The following is a 15,113-nucleotide window of genomic DNA, read 5'->3' on the forward strand; positions in this document are numbered from 1 at the left end:
GTGGCAGCTATTGGTTCACTAATTAATCTTATTGGATTGCATCCAAATGGAGTATGGGAGAATATGGCATTGACGCAATTATCTAATCTGTTAATGAAAAGAAACTGAATCCTACTAATATTATAAAAGTTTGTATGTATGTTTGTTACTCTTTAACGTCGCAACTACTGAACCGATTTGGATGAAATTTAAAACGAAGATAACTAATACCCGCGATTAACACATAGGCTATTTTTTATACCGAAAAAGTCCATAATTTTTTGGGAGATTTGCGAAGAGCTGAATCCCACGCGGACGAAGTCGCGAGCGTCCGCTAGTAAGTACGAGAGCTTTTTCGGATTCGCAAAAAACATTACATTAATGGAACCATGAAACATAAATAAAAATAATGTAGTAAAGATAACTAAAAAGAATTATCTCTATCTCTTGTGTTTTCGCTTTCGGCAGTGGCTAGTTACCACCGTTCTGTTACGAAGTCGTGTAGAAACCGAAAGGGGTGTAGATTTTCATCCTCCTCCATCATAAGTTAGCGCACTTCCATCTCAGATTGCTTCGCCACTTACCATCAAGTGAGAAGTCGAGGACTAACTTGTAAAGAAAAAAAGTTATGTTGCTACAAGTACCAAACGTGACCCAATTTGTTATTTATGACATTTAGTAATTACGATCGAAGGTCCATTATGTCCGATGGCTGTTGGTCGCTACAGCGGTGCACCGAGCGGCGCTCGGATGACCTCATTCGATACAGGTTGCGTTCTGAGAACCGTTTGATGCAAAATCGTTATTTGGACGCGCCGAGCGTTAAACCTCCGCGTTTGGTGCCGCCCGCGTTGCATTCCACTGATTCTGTACCTAACTTCGTAGCGCACCTTTTACGGTAATGTTTGCAACTAGATGATGTATATTATAATCGAAGCCTCAATAGCTCAAAGGTGAAGGGGTCTGACTTATCCACCCAGAGGCCGTGGTTCGATCCCCGCCCGCTAGACTAATGTCAATATCTAATCCTAACACACTATTTTCTGACTAGTTGGGATAGTCGAGATGTGGGGACTAAAAAAATGTTCAAAATTTCCTGGAAACACTTCGTCTCGAATTCTCATATCAATGCGATTTTTTTCTCCTCATAATGATGATTGTCATCAGGACAGGGCATCTGCAAAGGGGATCCCTCTATGAGTTTCCTAGATTGATCCTAGAATGTAAGATACCCGGAAAACGTGCTCTAGGAAGACAGCGAAAAAATGTCAAATAGTTGACCAAGTTAACATACACACAGCTTAAAAATATTGCAAAAGACCGGAAGAGTTTTCTACACATGACCGCCAAGCTTTAGTTGGAAGAACACCTAATGATGATGACTTGGAAGGGAACGGGAATTTTGGTTATATTTAAAATATATGGAAAATATACTTAAAAAAACATTTTTTATTAAAAGTATATTTGACGTATGTATATTTGTACGTGACGTGAGTATATTTGATTTTTATATTGACGTTATAATTAATTTCAAAGTCTCGGTGCTTTGTTTTTTACTAGCTAGCGGCCCGCGTTTTAATTCGCGTGGTTCCCATTGCCGATGGAATACGGGGATAAAATACAGCCTATGTAACTAGCTGATACTTGCTTTCCACTGGTGAAAAGTTTTTTTAAAATCGGTTTAGTGGTTTAGCCGAAAAAGCGTACCAAACAATTAACAATCTCACTTCTGCATTTATAATATCTATCTCGTGTACCTACTTACTAGCAAATATTATAAATTCTCCGTGGTTTCACCTGCTTCTTCCCTGTAGAAATACAATGATAAAATATAGCCTGTGGCACCCACAAATAACGTGGCATTCTATTTGGGAAAACGAAAAAAAAACCGGTTCAGTCGATTCAGAGATTACCCTCTAGAAGCAAACATGACATCTTTATAAGAATTAGTAATCAAAAGTACAGTTATAGACTAATTGTCAAATGGACTGCGTTATTATCTGATATTAGTTGAATGTATCTGATGTGGTTTAAGATTAGGCGTAATATCCCAACGGAAAGCGAGTCCCAAAAGTCCTTAGTTCAATTCCTGTCCATTTTTGTAGTCGTATAATTTTTCATCCTAAACGCAGTTTTCGGGAACCATGTGAATTATGTTGTACTTAATTACATTACATAGTAACTCATAACTAAACTAGTTTCTTATTAGTATTTTGAACATTACCTAAGACTTACGTTCCATACACGTTTTAATGTAACAAGCCGTTACAGTAATTTGAACATCACATAAATAATAATTTATGAAAAACCACCAAATGTGATAGTCGACGCTGTATTCTAACTTTTTGTTATACTTAACAAAAAGTATAATAACAGTTGCAAGTCTAGTGTGGCAACTTTGTTTTCCAGTGTTAGGTAACGTTGGACGTAAATATAAAACCAATGATACATTGCTGCAAATTCTCTAAAATCTAAAGCTTTTTAAACGTTTTGCCAGTAAAATATAGATGAGATCACCCAGTTCAATCCTTGTAGAAAAGTTATTCACAAATAAGTGATTGGTAACGTCACAGATATACGTAAGACTAGTCAGAGATGATTGCGACTGTGATACGTTGAATTTGACTCTACTATGGTTCGTAGTAGAGTCAAAGTAGATCTACAAACAAACAATTTCGATGTTTCAAAGTGCTTGTAAACTTAAATCATCAAAGTGTTTGTTATATTTTACCTTGATTTTGTTGTCACAGCGACCTCTTTATCGTACCCTATATAATATCTGTCTTCTTGTAAAAGTCCCACTAAAATCGATTCAGCCAATCCAGAGATTATCCGGACAAACAGACAGACACGAAATTTTGAAAAAAAAAATCGTTTGTGTTTAGTAGGTGTCATGTAAATAATTATAAGCACTTGAAAAAACAGTTATTCTGACATAACAGACAGACACTGAATCTTTATATGTATATTGTATAATTATGTATTGATGGCTTATGATATTGAACATCAAATCAAAACATATTAAATCGATTGACACACATAACAGTAGTATAGTAGTGTCAGAAGTCCATGACAGGATGACGAGATCAGTGATGTCATACGCAACTAATGCAGTCACGTTATAAAGGTCAGGGTCACTGAGACCCAGAGCGTATTAACTCCATTGGTGCGTGACATTGGTTCATTACATTTGCTAAACGATATTTTGAAGTTGTGTAATTTTTTTATTATATTTTTTCTATTAACGTTGTCCCTGTAGCATATAAGTCCTTTCGGCAGCATAATCCATCATTGAAATGCAACTACAATGTAAACTGCACCATGTGGTGTTTTAAAGTTTAATTACTTTTTAGGAGGTTTGCTTTTAGAGTATAACAAGTAGCTCAGATTTGATATTACAAATACGAAATTAAATTTAAAACTATTTTTAGATACCGCGCAGACATTTTAGTTTGTTTAAAAAATAACCTAACTTAACAGAAGACTTCCTGACGGTTAACTATTTTCTGGATTTAAAAAAATAATCCTATACCCATCCCAATAGAGAAATTAGAAAATCTGTTGTTATATATCTGAGAAAGTATCCTAAAGACCAAAAAATCACGAATAGTCTCTAGTTGATCGAATAAATAAGAGAGGTAGCTTACAGATGTGATTCTAAGTAGTGTAGGCGCAGGGTCTAGTTCTTAAATGACCCTATTTTCACTAGGTTTCTCGACTGCCGGCGTTGGATTCGATTACAACTGTGCAAAAATAGAAAGCACTCGTTGTCGAGTACAGCGGAAAACTTACATCAATTAAACAAGCAGATGCCGCGAGGTTTCTCGTTCCCGCGGGAATACGGGGATAAAGCCTATGTTACTCGCTGAAAACGTAGCTGAGCGTTGATATCTCAAACTGTAATATTTTTCACACAGAACATAGATAATGATAAAAGGCGCTACAGACCATCAGTTTTAACTCTACAGATTTATCTAAAAGAATAAAACATTTCAATCAAAATCATTAGAAATACTTGTTCGGTTAAAACTGACGGACACTACACACGGACGATTTAACCGAACAGTTCGATTAAAGCAATACATTTAAACTGTAGGTCTATAGCGCCTTTTAGTGTTAATGTTCAGTGTAACATAGGCCTTATTCCCGTATTCCTACGGGAACGAGAACAACGGGTTAAGCTATGTTTAACATCTGCGTATAATCTGAAACCCGTTACCATTGTATGCATATTGTTACAGCAGTTTTATTTGCAATACTACAAATAGCTGCAAATAAATGCCAATATTTCTTCAGCGCTCACTGCTCTACAGTAACCAGTAATCTGACACCATTATGGCAGCGTTTTCTAAAAGAAACGCTTTCAAGCACCAAGCGGTATACTTATTTTGATGGAAGGCTCTATAGAATATGGGGAACGCTTTCATTTTGCGCTTCCTTACTTAAGAGCCTCGCAGGCGCTCTCCTGGGGGCTCGCTTGAAAAGGCTTGAATTACTTGCGGGTAGGTGTTTCATGCTATTGTCTTTACTGAGCTGAGAGGTTTTGACGAGATCACTGGCGTAGCGTATGCAGACTTAGGTTTGATTCCCAGCGTTTAAAATGGTTCAGATCTAGTGTGGTAAGCTTTAGGTGTGTCTGTATACTACCCTACCTATAAATACGCGATTTATCGTTCTAGCAGATAGGCCAGTCGAAGATATTACCTTATTTATAATGCAGTGCCACATTTAAGTTTGCATCATCATTTAAAATTATATGACAGCGCAGTTATTCGCAAACAATATCAATACAAAAGTGTGTTATAGAAATAAAAATAATTAATTAACTTCAAACAACGCGCTAGCTGAAGGATTAATTCAGCAATCGAGTTCATATCGGCATTGGATATTGAGTAATTCAGTTCACCATAAGATCTTTACAAAATTATCCTACCTACCTATAATCGAAAATAGAATAAGTATGTTTCCAAATTGCCAAAACTTGAGGTACCATCAAAGAAAAGTATTGCTATCCTTTTCTGTTGTGAACTTGTGAAAAGGATAACAAAGTTTAATTAAGAAACTGATACAATTGAATCAGTACCACTGTTGTTTTCGTAACTCTTATACTGGGTAACATAAATAAGTCAGAAAATAGGCTATGAGTAATGAGTATGTTCATCTTTTTGTTATTTTGTTATTCAACAACAAGCTCTGGGTTATAAGGGAGCTGGAAACTTATACAAACAACGCTGTTTAGAAACGAAACAATAACTAGCTTGTTCTAGTTTCGGGAACACGACGAATATATGAGGCTTAGAAGAATTATATTTTCAGGGTTCCGTATCCAAAGGGTAAAACGGACCCTATTACTAAAGATTTCGCTGTCCGTCCGTCAGTCACCTGTATCTTATGAATTATATATTTCTGTTGCTGCTATAAGAACGAATAATAAAAAAACAGAATAAAATAACTAGTTAAGGGTGCTCCCATACTACAAATAACAAACGTGTTTTTTTGCCGTTTTATAGGTTTTATAATGAACCTTTCGTGCGCGTGTCTGAATCGCACTTGACCGGTTTTCATTCACACTTTTTGTCTTTGTTATAAAGTTTAGTTTGTTTATAGATACTATCAGATGTCGATAATGAGTAGAGAAAGAAACTTAGTTGTATTTTTTTTTTCAAAAATCAATAATATTTTACCATATTATAGCTTCTATTATAATTGTTACCACATCGTATACCAGCAGGCCTTTGACTATTTATATGCTAGTTCACTTAAACGAAATTGAGATTCTATGAAAAAATGTCATCCGGTGCTTACTGATAGATATCACACAGTAGGTAAATGACATTTTGTCAATTGATTTGATGTTTATTTTAATAGGTTTATAATATAGACCAAAATAGTGAATATGCCAGCAGGAGAGTCAAATCGGTTATTTTTTTATTGATGACGTCAATTTCGAGGTACTGTATAGGTTAACTGAAACAAACGACTACGAAAATACGTCACCAAAACCGCGTTCTACATAAATGACGCTAGTGATTAAAACTAACTACATAACAAGTGATATTCAGGAATGAAGACATGAGTAAGTCAATATTTTATTAAATCTAAGTAATTAATTAGATGTAGAGGAAAACATATCCGAAAAAAACTGTGCAATTAATTAATTACGTTTACATTATTCAGTGTTTATCATTATTTTAACGGTCCGGCCAACTATAGGGCCTCTTCCATTTTAGGAGAGAGGATATTATGGAGCTTAGACCCACCATACTGTCCCAACGACCACTGATGTTAATTATAATAATCTTCGGTATCGAAAGCTCAACGTACTCTCCAAAGCACGGGTTAGTGATAATAATGACCAGCATCTAAAACTTAATGTGCCTTCCAAAGTACGGCGTGAAATACCAATAATGTTTCAACTCCGGGCTGATATTTTTTTCTGACAATTTCTAAAAAGAAAGATTTTGTGAGCTTCATAGCCCGATCTAGGATTCGAACCTACGCCACATAATTATAGGCAACGAGGTTGTTCACTAGTCATTAGCATTACCACTTACTCCTATGTGGCAGGAGGCCTGTTTGGGCCCTTTATTGGGCCCAGTATTGGGGTGTTATATTAGATTGACAGTGATGAGTTGAATCATCCGAAGGCAGAGGTCATATCCGCTGGGCTATCATGTCTCAGCACGTTCACGTGATAGCTCAGTGGATTTGACCTCTACCTTCGATTCGGAGCGCGTAGGTTCGGTTCCAGCCCGAGGCATGCACCTCCAACTTTTTAGTTATGTGCATTTTAAGAAATTAAATTCTCTTCGTGTGTGAAATCTGCCAATTCGCATTGAGACAGCGTGGTGCACTAAGGCCTAACCTCTCTCGTTCTGAGGGAGACTCGTGCTCAATAGTGAGCCGAATATGAGTTGATGAATGAGTGATGAGTTGAATTTGGTCAAAAGATATACAGCAACGACTTATAAGATACTAAAAAGCAGAACATGACGTAAATACATATACACATAAAATATACACTGTAACCGGAGCGCTCAAGAAATAATTTCCTATAGGGCACACACGTTACTGGAGCGACGTGTATCCGCCTCGGGTTGTATTAAACTTGTAGAGTAGTTTTGAAAATTATTTTCCCCCCGTGGAAAACTTGTTATTGGAGCGTTGGAACTTGGAAGTTTGACCTGACGTAACTGATATTACATTTAATACCTAATAGATGGTTCTATGGTCCTGCAGTGGACGTCCATCGGCTGATATGATGATGATGATGAGATGGTTCTATATTTAGTTTCATATTTGGGTTCGATTCCCACAACTGGAAAATATTTGTGTGATGAGCATAGATGTTTTCCAGTGTCTGTGTGTATTTATACATTATATAAGTATTTATATGTAGTATATAAATGTATATGAATATTATAATATCAACTATCTTAGTACCCATAACACAAGCTACTCTGTATGCTTACTTTGGGGCTAGATAGTGATGTGTATTGTTTAAGTATATTTATTTATTTATTTATATAGTACTTTAATTAGTAGGTGAATCTAAACAAATATAACCTATTTATGTTTAACCTTATCCTTAGTTTTGTAAGCCAGACATTTTTAAATTACTCGTAGATATGGGTTATTCTTCTTAATAAAAATAAAGTTTGTATATTTGCGAGTTTCTGTATTTTTTTTAAATATCTCGTTATTTGTGTTGTTGCGAAAGTGTAATGTATTTTAACTAAGTGTAAGTTTCACTTTAAACAGATACCTAAGCTGTTTCCGAGCTAAAATCGAAAACATCAAACATCACTTTTTAAATTGCTATTTACAAAAATAGTATTTAATTTACAGAAATATAAAATGGTAATTCCTTCAGAAACTGAAGTTTTTTATTGTATTTATTTTAAAGTATTTGTCAGAGAATAAGTCTACGTTATGTATAACGTTGACATATAGTGTAAACGCATACGTTATGCATAGACGTATGCGTCAGCTTAAAATCCGATAGCGAATGTTTATTTCACAGGTGCAAAAATGCCCTCCCTACCCTGAGGAATAATTACAAAAAAATCCATTTTGTAAAATTTGTACGTATAGTGCATACCCCATCTAGTTATTCCTTGTGGGCGTCACTGCGTACATGCAACAGAAACGCAAGACGTAAGCAGAATCTAATCCTCTTACGGGCGAGCACTCGCTAAATCACTTTACTTCCTGGAAACCGTACCCGGCTCCCGCAACCTGACGTCCGGTCGTTACTCCTTTGCATGTGTTGAAAATATTCTTCAATATCGTCTATTTTCTTCATTTTTCCAGACATTTTTCTCAAGAATTAAAATGTATGGTAGAATTTGTTTTTTAACATCTTTATTAGGTCTACGGATGCGCGCCTCATTATCGTCCTATCGCAACGAAAGATAAAAGATTTTTTTTCTGTAGGACCAAAAATCCCATGGACACCCGTTTGGGTAAGGCTGGATTCATACGGGCTAAAGACCTTCAGAACGCTGGTGTACTTGCTATTCAGCCTACCACCGTCGTCGCAGTCTTTTGTCAGTTTCTGAGTTCCCCCCCATCCTTCTCCTTTATTTTCATTATACTTTCCCGAAAAATCATTATTAGGTTTATTACTTGATTCCAATATTATATTAAGCTTTCCACTGTGATTTCCTGTCCTAGCTCCTAAGTATTTTGCTTTCACACAAAAACTCTCTTATAAAAACTTATAAGACAGTATAATATGCAAGCCCTGATTCTTTTAGTCGCGAGTAGTCTGCTAAATGACTTGCCGGTTTCCGCACACTGGCTGACAAAGTGCTGGCATCCTGTGCACCTTCGCTTATACACACAATGCATTCTAGTAAATCTTCGACTTGGTCTGTTGACGGTATTTATACACAGGAACTTTGTGGTCTTTGAACATTTTCTCAAGTGCTTTCAGCTAGTAGAGCGAGCTCCTTGGGTCAATACTTCCTTCCCTTTAGGAATTTGTGATCTTTGCCATTATCTACGTTTTTAATTATTTAAAAAATACGAAAAGTTTGTCATTTAAGGATAAAATGAGTGCTAATTATATTGAAAAAGCTATAATTTTGATGTATTTGCCATAATCGATTGTTGTAGATGTTTCAATTTACTGTAGTTACTAAACTTTCAAACATCTTCGAAATTATGTTTTATTGTTTTGGTTACTTCAGGGCTTCTGTTTCTTATTCCTTCACTGCATATTAGGCAAGTGTGATTTACTTACTTTAGGCTATCATCAATACACCTACTCACGACAAAATTATGTTTGTAGCAGAAAAATGCAATAAACCGATAGCTATTGATCGGTTTTGTCGCAATTTGTAAAAGTTTCGGCTGTTCGTTATACAGCCAAGCTTAGCATTGTTTGCTTTGTTTTCGTATCGGATATAGCCATTGTTATTTCTGTATTTTTGACGTCGTTTGCAAGGGATATTTCCGGTGATTCATTTCGGTAAAAAGCGAAAGTTGGAGCGTTTTCTTTAACAGTGTTTTATTTACGTTTGCTGATTTATTTTGATTCGATGTTCAGAAATGAAATAGTTTTATTTATTGGTAGACCTGCTTTTTGAATTACTTCTTTTTTTTCTTTCCGTTGAATTACTTCTTTTTTTTTCTTTCCGTCTGGTGAAGCTTCGAACCACTTTATAGTGGCATGTTTGTCTATGGCTTTAATACGATGAACATACTATGATAACCGATAAGCTAATCCGAAGACATCGACATATTTCTGTTATGATGGAAAGAATTTCTGGCGCAGCTAAATTTATGACTGTTAGAGAATTTTCATTTTAATTTTAAATTGTTTACAGTATTTTTAAAAACGGATAATTTAAAGCGTCTGCCTTGTGGGTCAGTAGGGCGCGTTCGACACAGCCCGGCGCACTGGTAACACTATGCATTAGTAAATTAAACACAGCGCGTGTACCGAATGTGACTCTAATTGCTAATACCTCATACTGAACACTGGGTGTGAGCTCTACAATGTTGTATAGTTCATATTTATTAGTATTAACGACATACAAGGTTAGTGGAAGCGTGGTCATGGTAATAATCAAAATCCTTCTATAGTTGGCGAATGATGTTAAGTATCAAAACCGATGTAACACAGCAATATATCGCAGGACAGGCAAGAAGACACGTCGAACAATACCCTTCGTGAAGGTGCCCGTTAACGATCAAAGTCTGACAAGCAAGTTTGTTAAACATGACTTTATCATTAATAAATGTTTGACAAAAGCTTTAAACGAACAAACATGTTTGACAAACTTGCTTGTCAGACTTTATCATTAGAAACGGTTCAAACTAAGCCGCAAACGGTCAAATTTTTTGATGAACATCTTTCATTTGACGATAAGTTTGATTGTCCACAACGTCAACATTGTAAATACCATAAATTGATATAAAATATACCATAAGATGCTACAAAAGAAGAGTTAATACCCAATGGCTATTTCCATATAAAAATAGACATATTCGCATTTATAATTTTGTATTAGTTAGGATTACTGTTACGAAATATTGATAAATCTATTTGCACATTTCTCCAAACTGTAACTTAGAAATGCATGCTTAGAGAACAATACTCGAGTCCAAAGAATCGTTACAGTGAGGGTTGAGAGCTCCTTCTCGCAAGAGTCACTCCTAGATAGTTTGCTTCCCTCCCGAAAGCTCCTATTTGCACACTCTTGTCTGTAACGACTTTGTCGAGTGTATGACAATCTTGCGTTTATAAAGGATGAAGGGGTAGAATTGAACTCCAGTGTTTGTGTAGATGTATCCGTATATCCGTCTATACGGTAGTAATTTGAAACGGGGCACTAAGAGCAACTATCTTAACCTAAAGCCAGAGGAAACTCCCTCTGTTTGTTGACTTTAGAAGGAGAAATGGTTTTGCACTATTAATGACGATGTATCTTGTTTCATGTGAAAAGGAAACTTGTTATAACAGAGGTTCACAAATAAATTTAAGCGTGTCTTCTTTTTTCAAACTATGCTTGAGCTTGAAGATAGTAAGGGAAGTAGCAGCTTACGGTTTAGAATAAGTCTATTCACTCATGATTGAGGGTTTCTCTGAAAGTATCGCCACTTTGCTGATAAGCTGCCAAGCAGCATGAGCCGTGTTTCAGTTTTAATGGCCAAATTACAGGCATAAGAAGCCTACAATACAATGTTTGCTGCGATTGTGCCTGGGCCGTAACCATTTCCACTTATAATGATCACATCGGCCATCTACGTGTTCCGTTAGCTACTATAATAATTATAAATAAAGAAGTAATTGTGTTTTAAATCATTCTGACGTCTGGCGATGTTACCAGATTAGATACAAGAACTTTTTTAATTGTTGCTAAGGAAAATATACATATACTTATACGTACATTGCAGAAGTATTGTAAAGCGACGTCTTATACGAGTACGTAAAGTACGTAGGATGCAATACAAACTTTCGTTACGAGGCAACAACAAGAACTTTAAGACCAAACGCAATCCTTCGAAAGTTTACGCTGACACGAAGGTACGAAGGGTGCAAAACAACTTTAGTTAGGTGGGGGATGCAAAACAAACTTAAGTTAGGTGGGGGATGCAAAACGAACTTCAGTTAGGTGGCAAGTTGGGAACAATAAGAACACTAGGACCATACACGTACTGCCGAAAGTCGGCGCTGAGACGAGCCCTGTTAAATTATTCATGAGTCAGTACTGACTCAACGTCGCCATCTCGAGAGCAGACGTCGGATATATTATGTCACCGTTAATAACGTTATGTTCCTTCATATTTGAAGTATTTGTTAAGGTCACCTGTTGTGATTTATAATGTCTGTTACTTCCTCGTCGGTCTCGTGATTCGGTAGATCGGCTACCAACGATGAAGTCCATGTTTCGAGTGCCGGGAACAAAAAATCGTGTGATTGGTATCTTTCAAAGAAAATCTAAAAAGGATTTTAGAGTTAGGAGGTTGGTGGCGTAGGTTCCCCGTGCCTGGGAGACCATCTATCCGTCCACCATAAAGCCGTCCATCCTGCGTATGATTTCAATCCATTCACGTTAGTCTGTCGTCCTATCGAGCTATGAGAGGTAATAGAAAGTTATGTTTGCGCACGCATTCTTACAATATTTCCAGCGTATATCCCTTGCATCTGGGTAGTGTGAAAAAAATATTGTACGCCATGACTAAAACTCATTTGGGAGTCCTATGCTAAAGTTAAAGCACCAGTGTGAAGCCTAGCTGGGTGAGTAATTTCTGATTACGAGCTCGATTTTAATTTGATCGATATTTAAGGCTGGTTATTGAGCGTCAGAAGGAATCCAGAGTATATGCCGTCAGGCGTCAATTATGGTATAAGTAATGATTCATGATCGTCGTATTGAGATGTTATTTCATATTCCGCGGAACAGTATTAGATGATACATGGTTATAATAGTTGATTCACACCAACTATGCTTAAACGTTTATCCTGTCTATTTCTGTACCCCTGACAATGCGTATGCAATTGCATGTTGATCGGTTGAGTAGTCTAAGCATAAAAGGGTAATAAACAGACAGACAGACAGAGTTATTCCAATTGTAATTAAAAAAGAAATAAGTATAGGAAGGATCCGGTTACGGGATTATAATATTTTAGCCAATGCAACAAAAGTTAACTAATATGAAGAAGGAAAAGTAAATTTCCATTGCTAATGAGTGACCGGCGCTAGCGAGCGCCGCAGTGTCTCAGTGCATTGAGGGTAAAAAATGTCATTAACCTACTACCGAAGGCCGATGGAAATTGCCGACTCGACTGTTCTATTACTGATATTGACTTGTTGGATAGACCCATTATGACCCCGCTGGTCGAATGTTAAATTTAGGTCACGCGTCTCATCTCGATAGCTTATAGAAACTGTGATTTGAATATCTACCATATCATCTGAAAATATTATGAAACTAATGAATTATTATGAGCTTATTTTAGGCCACGGCACGCTTCTCTCCGTATAGAAGAAGAAATACCTACAAGGTCTCTAGTAAATTGGCGTTGTCGTCCTCGCTTTCGTGATTAATGTACCAGCGTTGAAACATTTTTCTTGCTCATTATACGAATAGAATGGCGTCCCATCTTACGATATACACCAATTATCTTCTTATTTATCTCAATTTTAGAATATTAGGATAGTTTGTGTAATGATCCTGCATTCTTAAGCTTTACCTATACATGGAAAACAAATTTTGTGTCCAATTGGAGTATGTCCCAGTGTCATGTCCAGTACATAAAGAGTGCACGTAACCTCAGCACTCCATCAAGATCAATTATACTAAACGGTCTCGCTATACGATGACGTCACACTCAACCGCTTATTCTTGTCAACAGGTACCGGTGGATCAAGAACGGGAAGCCTTTCGAGTACACCAGCTACGACAATCGGATCTCACAGCAACCTGGGCGGGGTACCCTGGTTGTCAGCCAACCGAGGAACGAGGATCTCGGCCAGTACCAATGCTTCGCTTACAACGAATGGGGTACCGCCACTTCAAACTCCGTCTTTGTGAGGAAAGCGGAACTGAACTCTTTCAAGGAAACCGATGGCCCTCAACAGACGGTTACCGCTCAAGAAGGTTTACCGTTCAAGCTCACTTGCGAACCCCCCGACGGTCACCCAAGTCCGAATGTCTACTGGATGTTGCAAGGCGAACAGGGGCAGCTGAAAACTATCAACAATTCCCGCATGACTTTGGACCCTGAGGGAAACTTGTGGTTCTCGAACGTAACTCGCTTCGATGCTAGTGTCGATTACGCGTACACTTGTGCGGCCAAGTCGGTGTTCAGGAACGAGTACAAACTCGGCAATAAAGTTTATTTGCAAGTGCAACACACGGGCGTGTCGCCCACGCAGAACAAACACGAACCAGTCCGGCAGTACACTACTCGGAGGGTGGAGAAGGCATGGCGTGGAAAGAAAGTTGAACTCTACTGTATTTATGGCGGAACGTGAGTATTTTCTTTTCTATTTCACTCGGCGTGTGCGAATTTATATCTCTTAGGATAATGATAGTAATATATCGCAAAATGCGATGTTTATATCACAAAGGATCGCATAATTAGAATCTACAGCAGGTCTAAGTGCATCCAAAAAGGAACCTTAACTAGGCAAGGTAGAGACTAAACTGGTGGTGAAGTGCTTCTGAGAACACAAAAAAATAATCTTAAGTTAACCCAATCGCCAAGTTAGATGGCGACAATTCTAAAAATAGATCGGTCAAATGAAAAAATCTGCCTGAATTCGAATTATCCAAAGGCCTTTGCAATCGTCATTCGATTTGTCTGATCAATTCTCTTACGGCATACGAGTGATCACGTCCAAGATGAAATTAATTTCTCGGACCATTTGACCCACGCTAATCGCATGTTTGTAGTTAATGATTTACATTTTATTCAACGTCGGAAAATATGAAAATCGAAATAGAATTGTTTCTTACATCGGCATATGCGTGTCTTTTCATAGTACAAAAAAAAATATTCCGACGCGAATTTTCGCATGCGACCTAATTAACTGAACAATAGAGTTCCGTTCGGAGAAAAAACCATAAAACGTTTTCCGCTTTTAAATTTATGAAAACAAAATTGGGCTAATGCTTTTATGGTGTAGTTTACAACAACCCTCTTGGCTTTGTGAGAACAGCGCGCGTGCCAAATAGGTCGTCTTACCCTGCTCTAGTATTTGCAAACCAGATTTATATTACAGGCGTAATTTTATTGTGTCATTCAACCTTTAGTTGAATGGAACAGTTTATTTACATATTTTTGGTAAAATTTAATTTACGAAAAGTTCAGAGAGATATTTTTAATTTGTCAATAAATTATTTTTGCATCATTAAATAATGGGAATGCATAATGTACTAAAGTCAAATATGGGGTAATGAATAAGGGGTTCCAGACGCGATCATTCTTATAGAAGAGTCGAACAAGAAACTCTACAGAAAATATTTGCCATATTTTTTATAATATGACCAATATTCCCATTCCCCTCCAACTAGTCGGGAAAGTCTGTGCTATTGTGTGTAGTGGGTACGACAATAGACTTCAAATTTCGAAAAAAATAGATCGAATTTCAAAGGTTTTGATTCCAAACCGATAG

General features: G+C 37.0%; 1 protein-coding gene across 3 annotated transcripts in view; it reads left to right on the top strand.

The window, feature by feature from the left end:
- LOC112048362 (neuroglian) overlaps positions 1-15,113 on the top strand; it is a 70,333-nt gene that overhangs the window by 15,654 nt on the left and 39,566 nt on the right. For all 3 annotated transcript variants that reach the window (XR_008251180.1, XR_008251181.1, XM_052884026.1), the window contains exon 4: positions 13,349-13,966. Coding sequence is in view for 1 of the 3 variants with exons in the window: in XM_052884026.1 (XP_052739986.1) it covers positions 13,349-13,966 (618 nt within the window). In the remaining 2 variants the exon portion in view is untranslated. The remainder of the gene's footprint in view (positions 1-13,348; positions 13,967-15,113) is intronic.

The sequence above is a fragment of the Bicyclus anynana genome, chromosome 1, assembly GCF_947172395.1.
Source record: "Bicyclus anynana chromosome 1, ilBicAnyn1.1, whole genome shotgun sequence".
Lineage (NCBI taxonomy): Eukaryota > Metazoa > Arthropoda > Insecta > Lepidoptera > Nymphalidae > Bicyclus > Bicyclus anynana.